Raw genomic sequence first — 27,344 nt, 5'->3', positions numbered from 1 at the left:
CATGTACACGCGATAGTTCAAAAAAGAAATGACTTAAATATATCCAATTTGTGACAAAAATTTCATTTCATTGTAAGATTTTGGTTTCATTCGAATGGGAAAAATATGTCTAAAACAAAAATTCGATTCTTGGATACTATTAACCACATGTTGGGAATGAATCGCCAAAACACTCGCCAAGGATGCCACATTAGATTCAATAAAAGTGCTAAATCCACGGACCAGCAGGTTAAAAGTTAATATTTCATAAATATTCTGCGCCATTGTCTGATATAACACCTTTGTTATAGGGTATAAATAATAAAATTTTGAGAAGATCACACCTGGCAGTTGCTGCAAATCAAAGACCCATAATCCTCAGGAAAAGAAAGACAGACAAGGCAAAAGTTAGCAACGTAATATCTTTCCAATTATGTCATTTCTGGGGATTTTTGACCTGAAATCTTATCTTTAAATTAAATAATACAAAATTTTTTGATATGATATAGAAGTAATTCACGTCATGGCATGGCTGTATTAAAAAACGTAAGTATCATTCAAAATTTAATTATAACTCTCCTTATACCGTTATGTTCAGCTATCATGTCTTTTTTCATCATCATAAAAGATGAGCAATTGGTTCTAGATCTAAATTAAAGGGAAGGATTTAATTTGATTTTATTATCATAGACTTGAGTTTTACATTTAATTTCGAAGTTTTTGAGAATTTCTTTGATTGCACCAACAAATTCAAGGAAAATCAAATCAGTTGAGAAGCCGAACATTGACCAAAAAAACTTGGCATCGGTGGATTTAGAAATTTTGCGGCTCTAAGCAGTACACATTAAGAGAACCTCTTTTAATAAACTGGTCCATTTAATTTAAGGGACTATAGGACCTTTAACAGCTAAAATAGTCATCGAAGATTGGTCAAATGCTACTCTCACTAACGTAAGAAAAAAATTCTTAAACTTAATAGATTTTATACCACAGTTTCATAAAACATTCAACTTCATTAATTACAATATATGTGAAAAAAAAAATGTTCATTATAAATCGTCGAAGATGGAATTTGGTTGAGCGCAAATCACTTCAGAAAATAAGGAACTTATATTGACAAATGTTGCGCTAATTTACTCCCATAGAACATAATTTGATAGTCCTGCAAAGTAATAAATATTTTAATAGATTTACTGGAGTTAGTTTCCTTTTTATATTATTAAAGCATGACTCTTTAAGCTATTTAAACTATTTTAGCATATTAGCAAGCAGTGAAAAAATTATACATAGTAATGCTTTGATTTTTCATGATTTTCTTCATTATGTGTATATAAGCATACTTAGAAAGTTTCCTGTTTATACGATGAATCATTTTTGATGCGAGCAAGGTCGGAAAATGTAGCGTTAAGAAAGATTATTTTAAAGTAAACGCTTCTGAGTAAAATGTCAACAGTGACCTTCACATTTTTGACTATATCTTTTTAACTAATTAACGTACACATGTACAAAAAAATGTTCTGAAAGGTTTCGGCTATCGAATGAAATCATTAAAAAATTTCAAAAAATTAAAAGTTTAAAGGTCTTTTAGCCCCTTAACAGATCGGTGGCTTAATAGATCGTGGTCGTTTATACATGAGAAAAAGTGTCCCCTTAACAGAAATCCTGTCGATACTGCTTCGTTCGGTGGTGGCGAGGTGGTCAGCTGTACACAAGAAGAAGTAGAGCTGTGCCAGACTGAGGGTCGCGGTGGTCTGGTGGTAAAGTTACAGCTCCAGAGCCGGAGGGTTTCCTATTCGAGGCCCGATTCCACCGAAGAACCGTCGTATAAGCGAGGCTGGTGAACGCTAAATCCGTCGGAGCCAAAAGTCCTTCCATTGGTGTGATGTGGAAGTTTGGAGAGGAGGGGCCAGCTCAGGTGTCGTCCTCGCCATCTGTCCGCAGTTCAAAATTACAAGGTCCGTCCTAAAAAAAGCCCTAGTGTTGCTTTAAAACTGGACGCTAATATAACTAAACTAAAATCTGACAGTTTACCGTGTTTTTAACTAAATCAATATTTTGATGATTTAAGGTTTTTTTTTTTTTTTTGAAAAAATATCTTATTATTCATTATCTTATTATTAATTTTGTGAGAAAAATATCTTATTATTTATTATGACTAATGCCTGGAAGCATCTGCGTTTGTACGTAATGTTCTTTCGGCAGACGCTTGGTATTTATAAATACTGAAATAATTTAATGAACGATTAAAAATATATGCATCTAATCATTTATACTTGCCAAAATATTAATAGTTTCCTAATAGTATTTTGCAATAAATTAGTGTGATTTGCTCCTAATAATAAATTGACGGAAACAAATCTCGAATAGAAATGATACATAAGTCTATTTCACTTATTATTATTTTTAAAAGATACTTTCAAAGACACTTAGTATTATTTTCCCCGATATTGACATTATTTTTATTCCGTATCTAGTTAAATTGTCAAAACAAAATTTAACATAAACAAGTGATATAAGTGGAGTTTCTACTCTGTTCATGTCACAAGATATCTGTTTATAACTTTATGAAGAAATAATTCCTTAGTAACTTGTGCAGTTTGAATAATTTAAAGATTATTCATTTTGACTTTTCACGAACTTTCCTATTAGATAAAACTTGTATTCTATTACAACAATGACATTTATTTTGCGAACTTCCAGAGTATGAAAAGTTTTCAAAAGCATTTCCATTTCAGAATTTGGAATAAGATTAATTCAATTTCTAAATTTCAGAAAAAAAAATTATTTATTTAATAATTTTTATATGATGAACAATAATGGGATTTTAAATTAAAATTTTTGATAAATAATTAATATTAAACTTTAAACTCTTTTGGCAGAAAAAGATATCGTTACTCGTGCTTTGTTAGTGAGAATCATTTTGTTGCTATAATCAAAGATTTGTAACAAAATCTTTGAACGAATTATCGGTTATAGAACATTAGATTCCATTATAATCAGCTATAGAGAGGACAAACCATTGCTATGAAAGCATCATTTATTGGCCGAAGACAGATAACCATCCAGAATATCGAGTGCTCCCATTGGACATCACACGTTAATGAGCATTTCGCCATCAACCACTCAAGAGACGGATAGCGAACTGTCAAAGCAAGCTGTTGCACTTCGCAGAAGTCCGAAGCTGCTCCGAATAGATTAGCTTTATTCCTGGAAATCATACAAATCAAGCAAATAGTTGCATTAAGCAAGTTGATTTATTTTCATTGATTGTTTGCGTTAAGCTGATTTGAGATGTTCAAAGTGATGATTTCACGAGAAAATATTCGTAAACTATAGCAACATAATAAGAAGAAAATGAGATTATATTATCGCTAATTTGGTCTACGAAAGGCATTTTTTTTTTTACAGCTCAAAACATTTATTCGGTTTTTATATTTATAAAGAGTGTTCCATAATTAACGCAAGACTTCAATTGCCACCATTCGTACAATAAGGTGCTGGCAACCCTATTAAAAAAACATTCGACAGCTTTTTTATTTATTGTTAGTAAAAATGGAGCGTTACACGATAGAACGACGTGTTAACGCAAGATTTGAATTCTATATAAAACGCAGTTTTTTTCCTGTAAATTACTATATTTCGTAATCGTAAAGTACACATGATAGGGCTATGCATGGAATAACACATAGGGCAAATAGCCTCCACGGCTTTGCTGGCACATACGCGCTCTTTAGTCGAAATTTTCCATGACCATTTTGCATAAATGTGGCTGAATTTCGCCGATACAACTTTGAATTTCCTTCTTCAATGCACACGTGCCTGTGGGTTTGTTGGCACAGACCTTTGACTTCAAATAACCGCATAAAAAAGAAATCCAACGGTGTTAAACCACACGATCTAGGTGGCTAATTCTAAAATTTTTTGAACTGTGACCGCCAGACTATCATTATTTTTGAAATATTATTCAACAAATAAAACACGTTTTCCTATCGTGTAACGCTCCACTTTTATTTACCCTAAATTATCAGCTGTCCAATGGTATTTTTAATAAGGTTGCAAACACTTTACTGCACAAGTGGTGGCAAATTCAAATCCAGCGTTAATTTTGAGTCACCCTTTATATTAAAAACGATAATATTTAATGTTTAAAAACTGTAATATTAAAAACAAGTGATTAAGCATATGCAGATATCAAAATACATTAAATGTTTTTCGATATTTCACGTTGTTATCTAAATAGCGAGTCAGAATGAGCTACATGGGTCGCGATAACTTAGTGGTAAAATTTCAGCTTGGGACACGGAGGGATCAAGCCTCAACAAGCATTTCCATCTATTAATCGCACAAATTCGCTGTGGTCAAACATTCCCCGCCTATGCGGAGCGGAAAACTGGAGAGAGCGGTGCCAACCCAAGCGTCGCCCCGCCATTTGCCAACGACTCGAAGTTACAAAATAACTACAGAATTCTTCACATTTTTAGATATCAAGATCTTGCACATGCAAGGAAATCGCTCCTATTCGAAACATTGTGTTTTTATATCCGAAGTGAATCATGTTTCAAACAAGGAATTGTTAATCGTTCTTAGAAGCTTATGTTTATGTAATGTAAGGTCTTAATAATACAGCAGCATAGTGTTTCATGGCTTTTTGCATGTCTCCAGTTCTAATGTTGGAACAGATGCATTGTTATATATATATATATATATATATATATATATATATATATATATAAAACAATGCATTGCAATCATGCAATATATATATGTGTGTGTGTGCGTGTGCATGCGTGTGTGTGTAATTATATTTTAAATCAATTAATTTCCAAAACTTTATCTTAATTTAGCCTTAGTAACTTCATTCTAAAAATATTCTCTCATTTCGTGATCCAATTCGACTTTCGGTTTAATTAATTCCTCTAAAACTAATGCGCCATCAGAACTCCGTATCAAATGAAAGTGATACTTCCGTTTCTCTTCTCAAGTTCAATACATGTATTGCATTGGCGCATAGTCAGAAATCCAATGTTATATAAGACTAGTGATCGTTTGTTTCGCCCCTTTTTGCCTTCTGCTTTTGTGCCACGATGCGCCTTCTTGTAAATAATCATGCTTGCATCCCGAGAGAGAATAAAACGGAATTAAAAGTACCAAGTCTCTTCACTGCTTCAAACCTACATTCTACTTAAACCAAAAATATGTTACATATTATTTAGTCGACAGAATTCGAAATTCATTGCATATATGTGTGTATGTGTGTGTGTGTGTGTGTGTGTATGTGTGTGTGTGTGTGTGTGTGTGTGTGTGTGTGTGTGTGTGTGTGTGTGTGTGTGTGTGTGTGTGTGTGTGTGTGTGTGTGTGTGTGTGTGTGTGTGTGTGTGTGTCACAAAATACTCCCAAAGAGAATATAAATATATAAATGAAATAATTATTTCAATTTCAAACTAAAATAAAGGGAAAATGACCTTTAATGACATAACTTTTATTTTGATGACCTTTAAGGTCATAAACTTTCATATTGATCTATCACAAGATATTTTTTAATAGAGAAAGTACAGTGAAGTTTTGTTTTCCAGTTTCTCTCAGAGCGAAGGAAGCATAGTTAATCCTTCGAGGTCAAAATCTTTCATGTGAGCCAAAATTTTTTGAAATTGGATCAGTAGTTGAGGCTGTTCGACTGGCTCACTTTTTCTCCTTATAACTTTTATATACATATAATATATTAAATATATAGCTTTATTTTATTGTAATACAATGCAAACCATTTTAAACATCGTGGCCATTTTATTCCATCGTAAGATATTTTTAGGTCAAAGGATTTTTTTCAGTTGTTGCTTAAACAAGTTGCTTTAAACAAAAAACTATTGTTCGTTAACTTTGGGGGGGGGGAAGAGGGACAAAAAGCGGTTTTTAAAATTACTTTTTTATTTCTTTTAGATTCGAATATTATTTATATTCCCATTTTAACAGCGATTTTAAATAATTTCATTTACCACCAGACAATCTGCTCTTGAAATTATTCTATTTATAGATTGATTTTAATTACGGTAAATAAAAAGTTCATTATTAGCTAAATGCTGTGCAAATACCGATTTAAATTAGAATTAAGAATCATCAATAAAGAGAATAAACGTTATTAATAATCATGTATTATAGTAATTTTTCCAAACATTTTTTTTAGTAAAATAAGTTTAACCTTTTTAGATGTGTAATATACACTTTATTTATTTATTTATTTTCATTATGTGTATAAATAAAAATTTGTATCAAACGACAAAACATTTCTGATTTTTTCTTTCATATTCCATTTCGTTTTACAGCCTTTTATAGTATTTAATACTTATTAAAACTTAAATAAACTAAACATTTTAAAATTAATTTACATATTTAAATTGATAATTAATATGATAAGCAAGCCAATTAGTAACAAATAATATTCAAAGGCGACTCCTAATATGTAAAAAATTAGCTTTTTTATTTTTATTCCTCTAAACTACAATTATTGATTAACGAAAAATCTATTGGTTATGTTGAAAAGACTTGTGTTTTTATCACTTCGTTAAAATCAATTTTGCAACAGTACATCTAAATTTAGTTTCATTTAACAAATTTGAATCACTCTGTAATTGATTTTATATTTTGTGTTTTAAATCAAATCGAAGCTTTAAGGTTCAAAATCAATTTGGATCATAGTTCATTAAAAAAGGAACTTGTATTTAAAGAAGTTTACCAAACGAACGAAATAGCATTAAAGTAAATCTCATTTAATACTAAATTAAGGAGAAATTGATTAAATTTGAACAAAGCTTTTAAGAAATTCATACTCATATTTATAGTAAATACCTGTTAATCAAAGGTTTATTAAAACTTTATACGACTCATTATTTTTCTTATTTTCATTTCTTGGCTCATATATTTCCAAATTTGATATATTTCTTTTGTAAATATATCTTCATATGCTGCAGATAGATGGCGCCACAGTTTATGGAATATTTTCCATACGAAGGGCAAAAAAAAAAACTGAAGTAAAAATCCATTATTTTCTTTAAAAATTTCCGCTTTTTTTTTATAAACTTTCTTAATGCTTGAATTTTTAAATAAAGTAATTGTGTTATAAACAAAAACTGGCACAAAAGTATAAACAAGGTTCTATTCCAATTGCTATAAATTTAACTGTGTTCATTCATTGATTTAATTTGAATTATTGAATATAACGCATAAAAAAGTATAATAAATTTAATAACTTTTATATGATAAATAAAATTACCTCCCTATCATTTCGGTTTGAACTCCATTGAGTTTGTATAATCTTCGTTGTATTCGAAAAAAAAAAAAAAAAAAAATCTGGTGACTTAAATTTGAATAATCTGCAACTATTGCTTAAAAATGCTTTTTAACATGTAGAGAATAGTTATTCGAAAACACTACAATGAAACCTTGTTTGTTCTGTTGACGTTTTAAATAAAAAACAAATAAACTTCGAAACATCACGGTTTATTGGCTGCAAAAAAAATAAATATGAAAAAAAAAAAGTGTCCAATAACAGCAGGCTCAAGCAGTCAGAACCAATCTAACTGAGGTGGCTAATGTCGTTCCTAAAGTCCATTTGGCACATTGGTTTCCCAATTGAGGGTGACAGTTTTTCCCTGGCGAGCGGACTCTTCCAAGGCTGAAGCTATTTTAGAGACAGCTAAAATGGAACTTCCAGCAATAGCGCACTTTTCAATGCCTAGAAGAATTGGAGAAATCAGAAAGATTACAGCAAGCATGAGTGTATTGTTATAGCGCAAGAGAAAATTAATACGGTAAGGGATAAAAATAGAGAATTTTTAATGGAATAATTTCTGATTTAAAAGGGTTTGAAAAGGGCTCTTGAGACCAATAATAATTTTTAAAAATTCACTCTGATCAAAGCATTAATGTAAATAATAATATTGAAGAGGTAATGGCATCCATTCGCAGAATTCCGAATACTTTGATAATATTTATTCGATTTAAGTATTCTAAAAGGGGTTTCCGAAAATTGCACTAATTTGAAAAAATCATACAGGAATTGAATTAAAATAGGTATGTAGGTATTAACCTTACACAAGAAAAGTCGGAGCGATAATGTTTTGTAAAATATCTAATGGTGTTTTCTGGTTTATTCTGATGACTAGCCGCCTCTGGCGAGCAGCCGGTTCACCAATCTTAATGTTCGTTAAAATTTTTGTAATTAAATATTTTATGCAATTCCTACTTTAATAGCTTTTTCATCAAAATATTTTAAAACTTCAAATTTTGATAGTCATATAATTCACTCATAATATTATAAAGGCCTTCAGTCATAACGTAATATGTATCTCTCTCATTTTTTGTTAGCTCTCGTAGAATTTATACTTTAAATTAAAGTGGAAAGGATAAATCTTCGATTAATTTAATAATATTTTTTACTGAAACAAAGTATTTTTTTGTAATATGATTACTGAAAGCAGTCAATGAGCGTTTAAACTTTATGGGCACTAAAGAATATCTTTCTTAAGTTATCTAATATTTCAAGAATTTGTCAACAAAATTTTCTCACATTCATCATGACCAGATCGATTAATTAACAATGCTTAATTTTAAATGCATCAAACACTAAGAAAATAAAACGAATAGTTTAAAATAATCGGTCGAAAACAGGTTTTAAAAAAACTACTTAAAAACGATATGCTTAAAACTATAAGCATATACAAAAAAAAAAAAAAAAAAACTTACATAAATACAATTTAATTACAAAAGCATACAACTAACCTAAAAATAATTTAAATCAAGTCCACATCCGTTGATAATGGTTGTCAACAATCAGAACACAATGCGCGTACTTGAATTTTCAAGGCCATTTACGGTAACGCAAATGCGTGAATTTTTCTTCGCCAGTTGGGGTAACGATATGCAGATTTAAAATTTTTGATTTCCTTTATTCTGTTTTATTTTAATTCAAAAGTACTTCAGAATGAATCTGAAAGATTGATTCATTAACAATGTTTAATTTTAAATGCATCAAACATTAAGAAAATAAACAGAATCGTTTGAAATAATCGTCCGAAAAATATTAAACCTAGCCTCATTAGCATGAGGAGAAAAACTGAAGCCTTACTCATTTGGCAGTGAGGAAAATGAAAAGATTTTTTGGCGGGAAAGTTAGTTTTTAATTAATAATAAGAATTCTAATTAAAAATTCAGAAAAAGGGACCCCAGGTGCACATTCCGGACTTCCAAGTATACATGTACCAAATTTGGTAGCTGTAGGTCAAACGGTCTGGCCTGTAGAGCGCCAACACACACACACACACACACATTGAGCTTTACATAAGTATAGACAGATAGATAGATAATGAAAGAAAGTGCAGAATTTGAAAAGATATTGTATTGCTATCCACGTAATCTATCTTGAATTAGATATGCGTAGAGCCTTAGTGCTTGAGCACTTGTACTCAGTTTGAAGAAGTTAGTGGCAGAGGAAAAAGCATAAGAAATATACCATTGGTGTTTCATTTGAATAGAAAAAATGTTGCTTAAAAGCGCTTAAGGTAAAATTTGAAGCAGTTCTTTAGATGCAATTTAAATTTCGGAAGAAACTGCGGTGGTTTAAGTGGCAAAGTCCATTTAGTAGTAGAGTGAGAAAAAGTTTATTTTCCATTGTAGTGAGCATAGTTAATTTGTTCCTCGATTATGGTATTTTCATGAGTTTTGAGATGATTAAAAAATTTCCTTGAAAGGTCTTTGATGAAATCCTCGAGCTTTAGAGTTTTAAGATTTCTGTATGAAATATTGTTACGAAAATTTCCGGGGTTCGTTTGGATAGTGGGAGTTATATGGTGTGGAGAACGCTGAATCAGCAGGCGGCAGTAGAAAATAAAACAACGACGTTTATTTACACGAGACACACAGAACAGCACAAAGACGACAACTATATACAGCACAAAAGGCGATTATCTTCAGCCGAGACGTGCAGCATAAAAAACAGCATAAACAGCAGCATACAAAACAGCATAAACAGCAGCATACAAAACAGCATAAACAGCAGCATACAACAGTCTCTACTGCAGACAGTAGCGCACAGCTTAGTTAATTCAGCACTAGCTTCACTTCGTCGCTGCTCCGCTCATCTCTGGAAGGTCTGTTCTTTACCGTCGGTCCCGACTACGACTCGACTCCACTGGTCCAAGACTCAATTCACCACTGTCCGGCAGCTGCGGGTGCTTCCTTTTATAGGTCTCAAGAGGCGGGGCTAGAAGCCTCTCAACCAAACAGGAACGTTCGAGGCGTAACTCGGTTCCTACTGGACGGATCGGGAAAATTCTCGATATTTCGGGTATAATTTATTTTGGCGCCAAAGTCGCCAAATGGTCGCCTAGTTTGTTGCCAAGCTCTGGGACCTCCTATGGAACCAACTATGCTGGGAAGCAGCATCACAGGTTCGTAACAATATCATTCCGGATAAACCAGGGAGCATTGATAATGATGCAAAATATTTTCTTTTGTAAAACTTGATTTTTTTAAAATTGGTTTTAGCTGCGATTTACAAAATTTGGGCAGAATAATTGAGGACAGGTCTTACAACTTGTTTGTATAACAACAATTTATTCTTTAGTGAAAAGGGGAAAACGTGGGTCAATGAAACGAACTTTAGCCCAGAACTTCTCTCTGCTATTGTTAATATGGCTTTGAAAAGTGAGTTTATTTTCTAGGATCAGTTCAAGGTATTTCACTTCTTTTTCTCAAGACAGATTATTCTCAAAGAATGTGAATGTAGTTAGCTATCTCTTAGCTGCTCTTTCCCATCCACTTTATCTAAATAATATATTTTTATTCAAATAAACTGGGCCTAAACTATTATTAGTGGCACTCGTATATCTTGTGATCTGATCACATAATAAATATTTAGTTCCTTTCATTAGTTAACGATAGAGCTGTCTATGAGAAAAAATGGGTAACGTGATAAAAAAGGAATATGAGTCATTAAAAGAATGCCGCAATTTATATTTATATTTACTTAAGTAAATTCCTTGCATTCCTGTTTCTCTTGAATAGTCCAACTTATATTTTTGAGATACAGATGCATTCTTTCTAGCCATTATGGACAGAGTATTACTAAATTCTTCAGAAATTTATACAGTTTTGCCCAGAAATATCGGGTTTTATTCACAGATGTTTTGGGATTCTGCGTGCCAGATTCGTGATTTACATGTATCTCGATGAAATTTTTTAAAATCTTCTTCAAAGGGACCGTTTTATTTAGGAATCTACGTGGCATAAACCAAAAGATTTTTTTTTCTTTTTCTTTTGCACGATTTCTTTTTAAGATGCGCTTCTGTGTAACTTTCGTCTCAAAGAATCGTGAATAAAGTTGTTAAACCATAACTTGAAAACTATCATCTTCTATGTTGAGTGTTCAGTAAGGAAATTGCCATTACAAATCGAGCTGACCAGGACTTTGGTTTGCTAAATCTTCATTACTAAGGAGGCAAAGGAGAGGATAATTTTTCCTCTTTTGCACAATTTTATTTAGTTTAATTTCCTTCAATCTAGTAAATTTCATATTTGTGGAAGTAGAATTTTGTAATTGATCATTCACACAATTTTTAATGACTTAGAATTGTAAAATTCCGCACAATTTGTGTTATCCTTACAAATAGTAGTGTTACTAATCTGTGATGCGGCTTCCCAGCATAGTTGGTTCCATCATCAGAAAGATTGTTTTACAGTCATCTGTGTTGGATGGAGTCCGGGTGTCGCGTCGGAGGTCCATGAACTTGACGCCAAACTTGGCGACCATTTGGCGACTTGGCGATGAATTTGGCGCCAAAATAGATTATATCCGAAACATCGAGAATTTTCCCGATCCGTCCATTAGGAACCGAGATACGCCTCGAACGTTCCTGATTGGTTGAGAGGCTTCTAGCCCCGCCTCCTGAGACCTATAAAAGGAGACAGCCGCAGCTGCCAGAGTGGAGTAGTCGAAAGCGATAGAGAAGAGTAGTCGGGATCGACGGTGGAGAGTGGTCAAAATCGACGGTGGAGAGTAGTCGGAATCGACGGTAAAGAACTGGCCTTCCAGAGATAAGCGGAGCAGCGACGGAGTCAAGCTAGTGCTGAACTAAGCTGTGCGCTACTGTCTGCAGTAGAGTCTTGTTGTATGATGTTGCTGTTTGCACGTCTCGGCTGAAGATAATCGTCTTCTATGCTGTATATAGTTGTCGTCTTTGTGCTGTCCTGTGTGTCTTCGTGTAAATAAACGTCGTTGTTTTATTTTCTACTGCTGATTGAGCGTTTTCCACACCATATAACTTCCACTATCCAAACGAACCCGGAAATTTCGTAACAATAGTAATTTAACATTTTCAGAACTTACTTTTCAATTAATCATTTAATTTTGATTTAATAAAAGAAAGTATGATAATGAATTTGAGAATACTTGATTACAAGTATCCATGATATTTATGGATACTTGTAAATAAATTATGAAATATATGTAAGAGTCAAAGGTGAGATAAGAAATTAAAAAAAAAAAAAGTTTTTTGAAAAGCTCATTTTCAATAGTGTTTTAAATTGCAAAAATTAAATTTGTTTCGCACATTTCAAAGGTTAACGCAAAAATTGCAGATATCTAAAGCAATGGGTGGGAGAGCAATTTTTGAGCTCAGTTTCCAAAAGTTGTTTAAAAAAGAAACATATTCCTTTAAAAATTGTGTATTAATCCTATAAAATTTACGTATCATCCTTGAATACTTTTTATTATGAAAAAAATCAGAAAAAAAGGTTTATCCAATTTTGGATATTTTGAGAATAGAGATATAACAAATGTGATAGAATATGATAATGTAAAAGCAGAAATCCTATTTACCTTGCACAACGTTTATGAAATGTTCCATTTCATTTTGATATGATTCACGGTATCGAGCGGGAAAGGCACCAAAGATGGGGACCGACGTTGTTCCTTTTGCGGTGTGAGCTTTCACCTCGGTAGGTCTCTGTTCCCCATTCGTCAACATTCCGTTACTTCCAAACACCTGTAAAAAGACAGAGATTTTTACTTAGTTTGAAGTGACTGTTTCATTGAAAATATAAGCAGTTGAAGCAATTTGTCCAGCCAGAAAAAGTCTAGAATATTTTAAGAATTGCATACACTGATTAATTGTTAAATGAAGAATTAATAGCATACATCAAAATTTAATAACTTATCAGTGGGAACGTTCTAAATTCAACTTTCTCATATATTCACACAACAAGAGTGCTTGGTATATTTAGAACAGTGGAGAAAATCAAATGTGTACGTGGTGCCTGTTTATTTTACTGTGACAAATCATCAAAAAATGCAAACCGGTCAAACTTGGCCAACCTTTGTCTTGCAGCTTGTTTTACGGTGTTATAAATGACTCGCTATGAATCTAAACAGTCTGACTAAATGGTATTAAAAATAAAAATGCAATTATTTCAAATTACCAAATAAAAAACAAAATAAAGTAAAACAGAATAAATTTCTCATGTTTTACTTCATTTTATTACATTTTCTTTTACTTGTCGTGTTAATGAAATGAGAAAAAATGCTATTGTTGAGTTTTTATCTCATTTTCTTGGTTTCATTAAAATATATTTTCTGGTGTACTTGCGATTCCTTCAAGACCAAGCATTCTATGACGAAAATTGTTTGTTTGCATGCATGTTATCACAATTTTATTTTTTATGTACCTATTTAAGAAGAACTGGCATGACTTTTTGGATACAGTATACTTGATAGAACTACCATTCAACTTAACTTCTTGATAGGATTCATATTCGATCTTTTCTTTTTTTAAAAAAAAGTTTATTATTAAAGTCTCTTTTGTGTATTTGAATGCAAAAGTCAAAATTTTTAAATGCAAAAAATTTCCTTATCTTTCTTTTCCTTTTTTTTGGGGGGGGGGGCAAGTTGAAAGTTTAATATAAAACAGTGAAACTCATATTTTTAATTAGAGATAATCTTCACGAGAATGTATGTTACTTACTTCTACTCGTTGATCGTAACCGTAGACGGCATGCCTACAGAGATCAATGACAGCCAATGCACCGGAAGGGAATTTCATCATGATGGAGACAGTGTCGAAGTCCCCTATGGCCTTGATGTCGTCAAAACTGTTTTGGGCGAACGAGGATACACTCACTGGATATTCACCGAGTATCCAGCAAACATAGTCAATATCGTGCACAGCACAGTCATGGAAGATTCCACCTGCAGGACATTAAACAATTAGGAATTTTCAATTTAATACCTCAATATTAAAAAATTAAAAAATACTTAGGAAAGGGCAAAAAAATTTACTATATTGTTACATCAAAAAACACAGTTTTACTTTATCCGTACATATACAGAATATTATCCATACATATACAGCAGATATTTTGTCTTCACTTGCATTAAAAAAAAAAAATTAAAGTCTGGAAGAGAGCCAAATTGCCCTCTGAGATTTTTAAAAAAAATCTAAAATGGAAAGCACAGCATATAAGAAGGATTTTAACCACTTAGTAAGTTAATAATTGCCAGCGTCCTGGCCTAGGGGTAACGCTTCGTCCCCATGATCTAGACGTTCCGGGTTCGAGTCCTGGTTCGGGCATGGTTGTTCTCTTCCTTCTGTTCTCTCTGTGAGATGCGTGAATGAGCCCCCCCTATAAAAAGGGGTTGTGCAAGCGAGTGTGTGTGTGTGCTATCTTCATTTGAGCTAGAAGTCAGACTTCTGCCCTCGGGTTTTCAGGGGTCTTTACCCTCAGAAGCAACTGTGCAAAAATTTGGCTTAAAATAGTCACATGGCAAAAAAAATTAATAACTTAAATATTTTAAGTCAAAAAATTTTTTTTAATAAAAGCATAATCTGTTAAGAAGTGCTTTACGACAATATTTTTTTTTTCTCATTGTGAAAATATCTACCACTTTCTTTCAATTACTACAAATTTCTTAACTGTATGTGCGAGAATTAATTATGAAATATGTACTATTTCATTATATCTAAACTGAAGCCTTTTAAAACAGTTAGAATTTAAAATGCTTTAGTTTATAGTAAAAAATAACTTTAATGCTGTTTATTTCAAAATGTGATTTTTTTTTTTTTTTTTTTTTTTTTTTTTTGGTATTGCACGTGAAATATTTCAACAACTATTAAATATTTTCGCATGAAATTTGTACTGAATATACATTATGATATGCTCTAGATACTAAATCTCGATTTCTTGTACATTTTCTCTTGAAAAAAATTTCTGGGTGTTTCAATTTTTTTTTTTTAATTTAATTCATTTTAACATTTTGTTTTAAGTTGGTATATAAAATAAAAGTTTCATTTAAATATAAGTAATTTGTAGTTCAGCTTCTTAAACTGATTATTTAGGCTCTTAGAAACCTAAAATATTGTGTTTAGACAAGTATTTTATTATTAATCCTCTGCAGAAGATGACCAACTTAATTTTTCTCTGAAAATTTTACTCATATTTATCACTCGCTTTAATAAATGGATACCAATGTTAGTGTTTGAAAATAGATATGCAATAAGAAAAAATATAAATATTTTCTAGGGAAAAATGGGAGCTTCTAATGAGCGCTACAAGAAAAAATATAAATATTTTCTAGAGGAAAATATGAGTTTCTAATGTGTATTGTTTTAAAGATATAATACATTAAACTAAACAAATTTCTTACAATTTTCTCGAGGTTTTAAAGTCATGTGTCCTTTTAAAGTATATATACAAACAGATTTATATGTTTTATAGGCGAATATTCATCTTGCTACGTTTGTATATATGTCTTATGTGTTATGCGCATCATTCGCGCATGTGTGTGTAGGCCGCGGTGGCCTGGTGGTAAGGTCTCGGCTTCGGAACCGGAGGGTTTCAGGTTCGTGACCCGATTCCACCGAATTACCGTCGTGTAAGGGGGTCTGTTGCACGTTAAATCCGTCATGCCCAAATGTCCTCCCGCTGGTGTAGTGTGGAGAGGGGGGTGCTAGCTCAGGTGTCGTCCTTGGTATCTGACCGCAGTTCAAAATTACAAGGTCCGTCCCAAAATAGCCCTAGTGTTGCTTCAAACGGGACGTTAATATAACCAAACCAAACGTGTATGTGTGTTAAGTCAGCTACAATGATATTTCCAAAATCCTGTCATATATGTCTATCCTAAAAATAAAAAAAAAACAAAGTCTATTTAAACAAGAATGGCATTAAATGGGGCGATAAGAATTTCATGGGATATCAGAATTTGATTTTTCTTATATAATTTTTAATGCATTAAACGTTCTACCGAATTTTTTTTTAAATTTATGTCTGATTTTATTTTTTTTTTTATTTGCAAAATTTTAATTTCTATGAATGTAAAGAAATGAGCGAAGAAATTACCTTTTTTCAAATTACACATAAAGATATTTTAAGCTCTTTAAAAAAAAATTAAAACGCACAGTCAAAGGGAAAAAGGATTTTTGAACTTCTTGCATTCCTACCTTGTCAGTTTAAACAAAATTATATGCCCTTGTTTTCGCTTAAAGTTTTTAACATGGCCACAATATTGGATATAAATATGAAAAACTTAGTAAAGGGTTCCCAAAATGAACACAAGAATTGAATTTGCCACCATTCGTGAAGTAAAGTGTTGGCAACCCAATTAAAAAAACTATTTGATAGCTGATAGTTTAGGGTTAATAAAAATGGAGTGTTACATGATAGAACAGCGTATTTTCATTGTTGAACAATATTTCAAAATTAATGAAAATCTGGTGGTCAAAGTTCGAAAATTTGAAAATTGGCCCAATAGATCGTGTGATTTAACACCATTGGATTTCTTTTTATGGGGTTATTTGAAATCAAAGGTTTATAATAACAACCTCACAAGCACGTGTGAATTGAAGAAGGAAATCTAACGCTGCATCAACGAAAATTCAGCTACATTTATGCAAAATGGTCATGGGAAAATTTCTACGAAAGAGTACTGCAGAAGCTGTTTGCCCTAAGTGTTATTTCATATGCAACTCTATCCTGTGTACTTAAAGATTCAATAAAAATATAACAATTTTTTTTAAGAAACTGTGTTTTTTATTGAATTTGAATTTTGCATTAACACCTTATTCTAGCGTGTAATGCTCCATTTTTACCAACCCTAAACTATCAGCTGTCAAATGGTTTTTTTAAATAGGGTTGACAACACTTTACTGCACGAATGGTGGCAAATTCAAATAATATGTTAATTTTGGGACACAGTTTATTAATTAGAAACAAGACAAGAAACAAACAACTGAAATGGATAGGAATTTTGTTGCGATTTACATACAAGCATACACATAAAATAGTTTTGGATTTATTGAGCTGGCGTAAGTTAGTATAGTGATTTTATGAATAAAATAATGAATATATACATATATACTATACCTGATATTTTCAAATATTCCACTGGAGGTTTGGGATGGTCTCTGCTGCATGTTTTCACCACTTGCAATTTGCCGATCTCTCCTGAATCAACTATCTCTTTCAAACTCCTCAAACCAGGATCGAAACGTCTGTCGGAATTCAATTTTAAAATGCAATGAGTATTTTCACAAAGGTATAAAGACTGCGAAAACGTTTAAGATTCGAAGGCATCAAACATGTTCAAGGTAATCATTTTTCAGAACTATACAAAAAAAATAACAAACAAAAAAATGTTTGTAAGCAACGCTTTTTGAAAATATGAACTGAAATATTTCATGATTTGATTTTCAAATAGTTTGGAGAAAAATGAAGAATCCTTGTTGTTTCTTATAGCACTTGCCACGGACAAGCCCGCCGTTCAAAGACAGCCGATTTAAGCCTAAGGGGGAGCGCATCTTGTTTTTATCGTAGAGCCAACTAGGGCCAAGAGTACGACTTGACTACTCACGCATTCGCTTGCACAACCCCTTTTTCCAGGACGGCACATTTACACACCTCACAGACAGAACACAGAAGTAGGAGAACAACCATGCCCAAACCGGAACTCGAACCCAGGACACCCAGATCACGATCTCGATCTCGATGGTAGCTTATCGGGGCACCCGTCCTTGGAAAAGGACTATCCCCTTAATGACATTACTGGTGGAAAACATGACTTTTGATATATTGCCATGATAACTGTGATGGGTCTTGACTCTGCGGTGGAAGGAGAGTAACTGCCTTGGATGACCCAGATCACGGGGAAGACGTGCTACCCTTATACTAGGACGCCGGCCGAAGAATCCTTTGTGAGTATAAAGTATAATGAAGTTATTGTGAGTTACTATTTTATACTAATAAAAAAAAATTCCTATCAAGCTCATAATATGAACCAACGGGATTAACTTCACCGAAATTTTCTTTCATAATCTTTAAAAAAGGTGTTACTTCGCCTCTTACCTACATGAGAAAGAAACCCCTAAACCAGATCGCAAATGCTATGAGTGTTCACATTTTTTTTTTCAAAGTCCCGCATATCAGCATTGTCGCATCGTAACTAAGAACCAACAAGAGTAGTCACCACAAAAGTTTCTTATATATTCTCGCATATACACCTTCCGTTGCCATGGTGTGCAATAATTACAAAATATGTGAAACTTTGACCTGAATTTAGCATTTTCACTGAATCTATCGTTTGATCCTTGGACAGTTTTTCTTACTGGTTAATCCCTGGCAGGCAATTAATGATAGCCGAAAATCGGAGTTGTGTTTTAGACATGATTTCTCATACGATTGAAACAAAAATTTGACACATGCAGTTAAAAAATCACATTCCACATTTTATTTGTTTAAGTTATTGCAATTTTGAATTACAACACGTTTCTGAAAGTACAGACTGACAGACGGTAAACCCCTGTTTGAATTTGGCTCAAACTTTAATAGCTGCTCACACTATCGATCTTAACTCTGTGTACCAAATTTCATTTATCTTGCTCTCTTCATTTTGTGGTTATCGTGTTAACTTATATTTAACATGTTTAATGACAAACAGTTCTGATTACAACTATGAAATATTCACTGTATATATATATAATCAAAATAAATGTGTCTTCGTAATGTTAATATATTAATGTAAAAAATTAACATCTTAAAATTTTTATTAATAACCTGATTGAAAAAAATAGGAAATCTGCGTCTACCTGTTAAAAGCACACATCAGTGGTCTTTGATATTTTTCCGCCGCATTTACGCATTTTTCGATTCCTTCGTAACTTAAAGCTAAGGGCTTCTCGCAGAAGACTGCTTTCCCTGAAAAAAAATAATAAAATGACAGCATAGTTATAAAATGCACATAAAAAAATTTAAGTAAAAATTCGCGAATTTCTTTAAATAAAGGGTGATCCAAAATTAATTCAAGATTTAAACTTGCCACCCTTCGGGCAGTAAAGTGTTGGCAACCCTATTTTAAAATATTATTTGACAGCTGATAGTTTAGGATTAGTAAAAAGGAAGCATTATACGATAGAACAACGTGTTTTCATTGTTTAACAATATTCCAAAAATAATGAAAGTGGCAGCAACAGTTCGAAAATTTGAAAATTGGTCCCCTAGATAGGGTGATTAAATACCACCGGAATTCTTTTCATGGGGTTATTAGAAGTCAAAAGTCTATGCCAATAAGCCCAAAAGCATGCGTGCATTGAAAGAGGAAATTCAACGCTGCATCAACGAAATTCGGCCACATTTATGCAAAATGGTCATGGAAAATTTTGATAAAAGAGTTATGTGCCAGCAAAGCCGTGGAAGCCATTTTCCCTATGTGTTATTTTAAAATAACCCTATCCTGTGTACTTTACGATTCAATGAAAATATAAGAATTTAAAGAAAAAAAAACTGTAATTTATTTCATTCGAATCTTGCGTTAATATGTTGTTCTATTGTGTAACGCTCCTTTTTTGCTAGCCCTAAACTATAAGCTTTTCAATATTTTTAATTTTGTTGCCAACACTTTACTGTACAAATGGTGGCAAATTCAAATCTTACGTTAATTTTGGGATACCCTTTATTATTTTTCTGCATTGTAAAATATCTCGTTATGCAATGAATGAGGTGGATATCAATTAATTGGGAAGATTTGTAATTAAATAATTTGCGAAATATTAATTATAAATACAACTCCACTGGTTGAAATATATTCTAAGATCGCGGATAGATAGATAACTCTTGAAATTTCAAATCCACTTCTGATTGAGATGTAGCACGAGCTTTTATTTTATTTATCCAGCTTTTGGTAGTAATGGAACAATTTCATTCATTGAGAATTGAGTAAATTCATTCATTGAGAATCGAGTAAATTCATTCATTGAGAAATGAGAAAATTTTTATTGAAATTCATTCATTCATTGAAGGTAGAAATTCATTTATTCATTGAATGTAGAAATTCATTTATTCATTAAATTCCTTTATTCGTTGAAGGTAGAAATTCATTTATTCATTGAAGTTAGAATTCAGCTATTGATTGAAAATTGAAAACCACTCATGAATGAAGATGGATTCATTGAAAATTCTTTATAAACATTAATAGAATCTTCTTTTTAGATACATAGAAAATTAAATAAATTAGTTGAGTTAAATCAATTGAAAATTTAGCCAAAATCATTAAAGTAAATTCATTGAATATTTATTTAATTATTTGAAAATTTAATAAATTCATTGAAAGTAATTTCAAATTGTATCGAAAGTAAAGAAAACAAATACAGACAAATTAAAAGTGACAATCTACGCTCTTCTAATGGACGTCAAACGAATAACGCCAATTTAATTTTGGAATCCACTGATTATTTTATGGAAGGAAAAAAAAGAAGGCGGCATCATAGCACAACATGAGGCAATGAAAATGGCAAATGAGAGACACAATTTCATTTCTCATATAATGAGGAGTCTGTGAATTGAATATTCACAACTGTTAATAAAGTTTGAATTCATAAATATTTACCTGATTCTAGAGATTTCATTACTAATTCTTCATGAGCGAAAGTTGGAGTACAAACTAAAACAGCATCAACCCTAAAAATCATAGCCCGCAAAGCATTTGGATTATTAATAAAAACAAGTATATATACATATATATAATACAGAAAAATTTATTCAATTTTTACTTGTGTAATACAAATAACATGACCTGCATCGATTCAGATTTGCAACTGCTTCTCGTAAGAATAAATACAATTCCCACTGTTTGAAATAATTATTTGCTTTTTGCTTCTTCTTTTCAATCATAGAATAATCCAATTGATTTGATTTATTTTAGGATTTTTTGGCGCAAGATCCAACCTTGGCTATACTGCGCCAAAAAAAAAATCGAAGTGCATACATTGGATACTTAATATAATACACATGCATATTCCGTCTTATATATTTCATATTGTTTACAATTTTTATTTTTACTATCTTGTTTTTCTAGCAACATAAGAAAACACTATTTAAATCGCATTTAGCTGTTTTAAATTTATAATATATTTAGCCAATTTTGCTTAAATTTTTTAATAAGTTTAGTACATTAGTTTAACATTTAACATTAGTTAGTAACATTTAGTTTTTCATTAGTTTAGTACATAAATATAATTACAAATATGTTGAGGAACCTTTCGATCTATAATAAAAAAAAAAACCTAAAACTTCTCTTAGAATTTTCGCAATCCAATCTTTTAATAATTAATCTTTTAATAATTTATCTTTTAATAATTTAAAGTGGGACCTTAAAGAACATTTTTGTATAACAATTGTAATTATCATTTGCACTAAAAAGTGCTCAAAATCGAATAATGAATCCTGTTTTTTTTTATTCAAAAATATTACACAATATACAAACAATATGATAGACTATGTTTCATATGTTGTAACAATTTGACCTTGTTTAAAATAGGCTGCTTTTTTTTCTGTTATGCAACTTCAATTTAACACAAATTGACTCCCTCTAAATTTTTCTGAAATTATAATTTGTCCTTGTTTGTGTAACATCAATACACAAAAGTAATTTTTATAACTTTCAATTCTTTTGCAAGTATACGATTTTATATATGGATCGTTTAATTTTGGCATTATTCTTCAATTTATTCAAATCATTTGGTCATCCTTCTTGTAAAATATTTAAATGACTTGGGTTCTAAATCATAATGCGATAAAAATATTGATACTTTCTTAAGAATATAAATTTACTAAAAATAAAAGTCAGAACGGCAAATATTTCTTATTAAAAATATATCGAATGAAAATATTAAGAAAAAATATACTTTTTTTTGTTCCTTAATAATTTTTAAGTAATAAGAATTCGCTTTGAATTTTTGCCTTGATATTATTTTTATAAATATCCTTTAAAATGTAAATATTGCATTTATTAATAAAACAGTTTATTCGATAATTACTTTCAACATCATTTTTTAATAATAATCGTGAATATTTAAATTCACCATTTTTGATAAATTGTTTTTTTTTCTACATCTGCTACATTTAGAAGAATTTTTAGTTGCTTAACTTTTTGTTTGCACCTGGCAGCACTCATCAGCTTTGATATCGTTTGCTTCGAAAAACATTGATGGAAATTAGAATTATTTTAAATTTGTAGTGCTTCAGTAACTAGATTTTTTTTCCTATTCGTTCTGGTTTACTTTACAAAGATTAATGATTTATTTAAATTAGTGAAATGAAAATATAGTTGGAAATATTTTATTCGAACAATATATTTGTGAAAGTAAGCATCAGCTGTCAAGTATGAAAGAGCTGTCATTCGAATGGGTAAATATTATTTTTTAGTCATTCGCATGTGACAACTTTCAATAATTGTGTTTTAAATTATTCAGATTTCAATTCCCTTATTCTAGATAACTTCTATTTAAAAATTAATATTATATAGAGTATTAAAAATATGTCATCTTTTAAATAAAAAAAATATGTTAAAATATGCAAATTATGTATCAGTTCGCAATTATAATATTACCAAATATAAATTGACTTTTGTATTACAAAAGCTAAATTAGCTGTTTTAATTCATTTTCATTGCACAATTCGTTTTCTTAATGTTGTAATTTGCTACGTTTTTTTTTTTGTGAAAATAATATAGAATTTCAGGCAAATTTATACTTTACGTTAGCCACTTTTGGGACTTATTGGTTTGCCGAGATTAATGGCTGCTAAAAGTTTCAATTAAATCTTTTGTGTAACTTGGTCTTAATGTCTTTTACAGTAAAAAAAAAATTAACTTTGAAATTCGATAGATAAGTATCGTACCTATGCATCGGACAAATTATATCCCAGGAAAAAGCAATCATATTTTTAAATTTCTCCCACACTGTTCGGTTTTGAATTTAAACTTTAATTTTAAATATGATAAAATATCAAAAAAATGTATTAAAAGCATGCCTACTATTGAAACCTACTCAACATATTAAAAAATAAATCGTATCTTCGTATCTTGATAAAAATGGAGGGAAAAACAAAAAAACATAAACAGAATGAAATGTTAGCAGCAACTTCGCTTGCTGAGTTTCACTTCAGCAATGCAATATAAATTCGTATAATATAGTATATAAAAAATAATTAAAAATAGAAAAAAAATCTTATATCACAAAAAATTCTGGTATAATTGGAAAAATAATTTTTGAAGGCTAAAATGCTGCAGAAATCATTTTTCTATTCTAATATTTTCGAGTTATCTTGAAAAAATGTTACAAATTTCGCTTATTTTTTAATTAATTAAAAAATTTTAAATCGCTTTGAGATGCATTCCCCCCCCCCCAATGTATACATTTACCTAGATTAAAAGCTCTAAGTCACACGGTTTGGATTGTGGAGCGCTAGCATATACACAAAGAAGCATATGTTTTCATCTTTATTATTAGTAGAAACTAAAATCAATAATCATTTGTAATATATAATGCTATTAGTTGTCTTTGCAACTAGCGGATTCACTTGGAATATTCGCTTTATTTAATTTCAAATCAATCTCTTAAGCATAATTTGACATCTTTGATTCTATAAAGGAAATATTTAAAAGTAGCAAACTATGGCAAACCAACAAAGCACTTGCATTTTTTAAAACCCATGACACTCATAGTACCAAAAAAACGTAAATATTCGGGTGATCAAGTATTTAATCGCTGGTTGTAATTAGTGATAAGTTAAATTTATCAAAATTTTTAAAAAATTAAGTTGCAACTAAACTGGTATCAGAAAAATGACATTTTATAAAACTATAAAATTGTGTACAAATAATTTTGAATTATAATTTATGCAACGGCTATCGAAAAAGAATGTCATAATAATCTTAATTAATCCAATTTTCAAAAAATCGTTTCGAAATGAATACTCTCAAATTCCAAAGTATATTTTGGACAAATTAGGTAGTTTTAAATCAAATGGTCTAGTCTGTAGGTAGGCAGCAGATACACATAAATAAACACCATTTCTCTGTTGTTATTAATCGATATACTGAAGCGTCATTGTTCGAAACTAACGATTTTGCTTGGCGATAAAAATTGACGAGCTATATCTTTAAAAAAAATTCAGATTTGTCAATCCTTTTGTGTTTTTAAATCTAACCCGAAAATTATCTAATGATTGCCATGACAAAGACTCGAAATTCAGAGTGTAACTATTATTATTTTTTCCTTATAAAAATTTTAGAAAATCTTATAAATTGATAATAACCTCAAATTGCTATAAATTAATAAAATAATTGTATAATATAAACCTTTTGTAACCATTCTATAAGCGTTATTGATGTATTTGCTAAGCATAGGAATGAAATAATTGTTTATTGCGTATGTAATGGTGTTGGCGAAAAAATTGTATAGCGTATCTTGGCCAAGTAGGGGCTTAGCAATGTGGCAGAAATTTATTTGAAGCAAGAATTAAAGATATAACTCTATGAAAGGTTATAGATTATAAATAATACTTAACATAAATCAAAGTACTTGTCAGTTGTAATGACGACCAAAAAGCGCCAAGAAAAAATTCCGCCAATTTAGCGATTTTAATCATCAAAATGCATATGGCGTTTTTATAGCGTACTTGGATATACTTTTATAATTTGGCAAAATATTTTCTTGGCGCTTTTTGGTTACCATTAAAACCGAATTCTTCTGATTCTTCTACACAGTAAAGAATTCTAACTCCAGAATTATTTCTGAAATTTGGCCTTGTCAGTTGGAATGGTGACCAAAAAGCGCTAGGAAAAAAATTCGCCAATTTAGCGATTTCAATTGTCCAAATTTAAATAGCGTTTTTAAGATGTACTTGAGTATATTTCTATAATTTGGCGAAATTTTTAATTGGCGCTTTAAAACCGACACGTACCGCAATCTTTGACATGATGACAGAAAGTGTCAGACAGAGCACTCAAAACTACGCGAGAAAAACAGATACAACTATCCTTGTTTGGTAAAAGTTTACAATTGGGTGCCTCTTGATTTTTTGGCGATATTTTTTTACGCCAAGATCGGCGCCAAGGGGATTTTCGGTCGGTAACCCAACAGTAACATCAATGAAAGCAAAACATTATGGAAACCAGAAGTAGTGCTTCATCGCTAAAATTTGTCACCAATCGAAGGGGCACCCAAATCTACACTAGAACTTTTTGTTTTCATAATATTACTTTACTGATTACTTCATGTTCACAAAGGAATATATATAAACTTCACTGCTGAACTAAAAAAAAAAAAAAAAAATCTTACCTTTCATCTTGGAATACCTTATTTTTCTCAGAAGATTTTATGAAAGATGTGCCGGTTTCTCCCAATCTCCATTTGTTTTTTACAAAATTTGTTGCTTCCTCTGATTCTTCTACGCAGTAAAGAATTCTAGCTCTAGAATTATTTCTGAGATTATTTAAGTGAATGGTTCCTATCCTTCCAAGACCAAAGATGGCAAATCTTACTTCAGGTAAGCTGTCTCCAACTTGAGATCTAGCCATCTCAGACTTAAGCTAAGAAAGGCAAGGGAACTTTATCATTAATATTATTAAAAAGCGCCAAGAAAATTATGATTTAGAAAAATAAAATGTTTTAAAAATGATGCTCAGTTCTGCAAGCAGCATCTTATAAAAGATAAAAATCTTATTTTTGTAACTAAAATTTTTATACCATCTTTGATTTAAAGATTAAAAATTCGATAACAGTTACAGTTATTGACAGCTCGATTGATTGTGAGTTTGTTTATTAAATTAAGATGAAACAGACTCTTTCACACTGATGGCCGCTGTATTTTTCATCACACATACGGTTTTTTTTTTTTTTGTATTGTTAGTTTAAGAATGGTTATAACAGAATTTTAATACGCAAATGTCGTCTTAATTCAAAACTTATTAAAAGAGTAAATGTTGTATATTTTATTTAAAAAATGCTACTTCTTTTGAGTTTTACAAAGCTATGTCAAAGAAAAATTATTGCACGTGGAATGGTATTTTAACTGAAATTTTAATATTTAAGATAAGAAATATAAGTTTAATTTTTTTGATTAATTAGCATTTTTTTAAATTTCAAACCTTAATAAATCTGAAGAAATATTTGTTACTCGCATCCAATTTAGTATTTCAATTCTTTTTCTGAAAATTCTAATTTTTAAATACACATAAAATATATTGAAGTTGCCACAGTCAAGAAATATTTTAAATTTTCGAGAAAAAAATGTTTCCCGTTAAATTTATTATTTATTTTATACAAGAAAAATATTATATATATGTAACCAAATGCCAAGTAAAAATCTCATTTCTAATTAAGTAGGGTAACATAAATCATTTTTATTAATAATATTCTCGATATGAGGAAGGTAAATAAGATAATATTTTATGATTATTTATTGTAAAAATAAGAATCTCTCTACATGAAAAAAAAAAAAAAACTACATGACACAGAAACCATCGGGCCTCAATACTTTTAACATTGTTATATTTTACAGTCAGAATGTATAATAAATAATTAATTAAATAATTGTAATTTTTCATAATTTAATTGTAATTTTTATGTTATAATTATATAACATTTTCCTATTGAAACAATAAGAGATTTTTTTTAAATTACTTACTAGGTACTGCAATGTTTTAGTTAGTCCCAACTTTCGCTGTGATCACAGAAAAGTTATCGACAGTGCTTACCGATCCACCCTTTGAAAGATTATTCTTAATTACGTCACAAATCTGATAAAATATGAGTTGAAAAATATGATGACAGATAAAATAATAAAAAAAAACAGGTACTTTAAAATATGGTATTTCAAGAATTATAAGATTATCTCAACAAGTCGGTACATTAAAGGACTGAATAGATGAAGCAAAGATGAAGCAGATTACGTCTGAATCTATTCATTTTCTAATGATGATGTAATAATTTTTATAAAAAATCTATTAACATAAAAAAATCCAATTCAAGCTGAAAGATGAATGACTTTTT

At 30.8% G+C, this 27,344-nt stretch overlaps 1 protein-coding gene across 1 annotated transcript; it reads right to left on the bottom strand.

The window, feature by feature from the left end:
- Positions 1-7,451: 7,451 nt before the first annotated feature.
- On the bottom strand, positions 7,452-27,081 carry LOC129988718 (inositol 2-dehydrogenase-like). The gene is made up of 8 exons (XM_056096986.1): positions 26,980-27,081; positions 25,632-25,882; positions 20,897-20,967; positions 19,101-19,209; positions 17,383-17,510; positions 13,989-14,212; positions 12,848-13,013; positions 7,452-7,705 (listed from the first exon to the last, which is right to left on the bottom strand). The coding sequence occupies exons 2-8, from the start codon at positions 25,868-25,870 to the stop codon at positions 7,572-7,574; spliced, it is 1,071 nt and encodes a 356-aa protein (XP_055952961.1). The 5' UTR covers positions 25,871-25,882; positions 26,980-27,081; the 3' UTR covers positions 7,452-7,571.
- Between the last annotated feature and the right edge of the window lie 263 nt (positions 27,082-27,344).

This window comes from Argiope bruennichi, chromosome 10 (genome assembly GCF_947563725.1).
Source record: "Argiope bruennichi chromosome 10, qqArgBrue1.1, whole genome shotgun sequence".
NCBI classification, from domain to species: Eukaryota; Metazoa; Arthropoda; class Arachnida; order Araneae; family Araneidae; genus Argiope; species Argiope bruennichi.
The sequence above is the reverse complement of the archived record's forward strand: the minus strand, read 5'-3'. Positions and strand labels throughout refer to the sequence as shown.

What these genes read in the sequence shown, in the direction of transcription:
- LOC129988718 (XM_056096986.1), bottom strand. Translation starts at nt 25,870, where the DNA reads ATGGCTAGATCTCAAGTTGGAGACAGCTTACCTGAAGTAAGATTTGCC. An exon ending in AATGAAATCTCTAGAATCAG is followed by an intron (nt 19,210 to 20,896) that starts GTAAATATTTAT and finishes ATTTTTTTTCAG; the next exon opens with GGAAAGCAGTCTTCTGCGAG. An exon ending in TTTCATAAACGTTGTGCAAG is followed by an intron (nt 7,706 to 12,847) that starts GTAAATAGGATT and finishes CAATTCTTCTAG; the next exon opens with GCATTGAAAAGTGCGCTATT.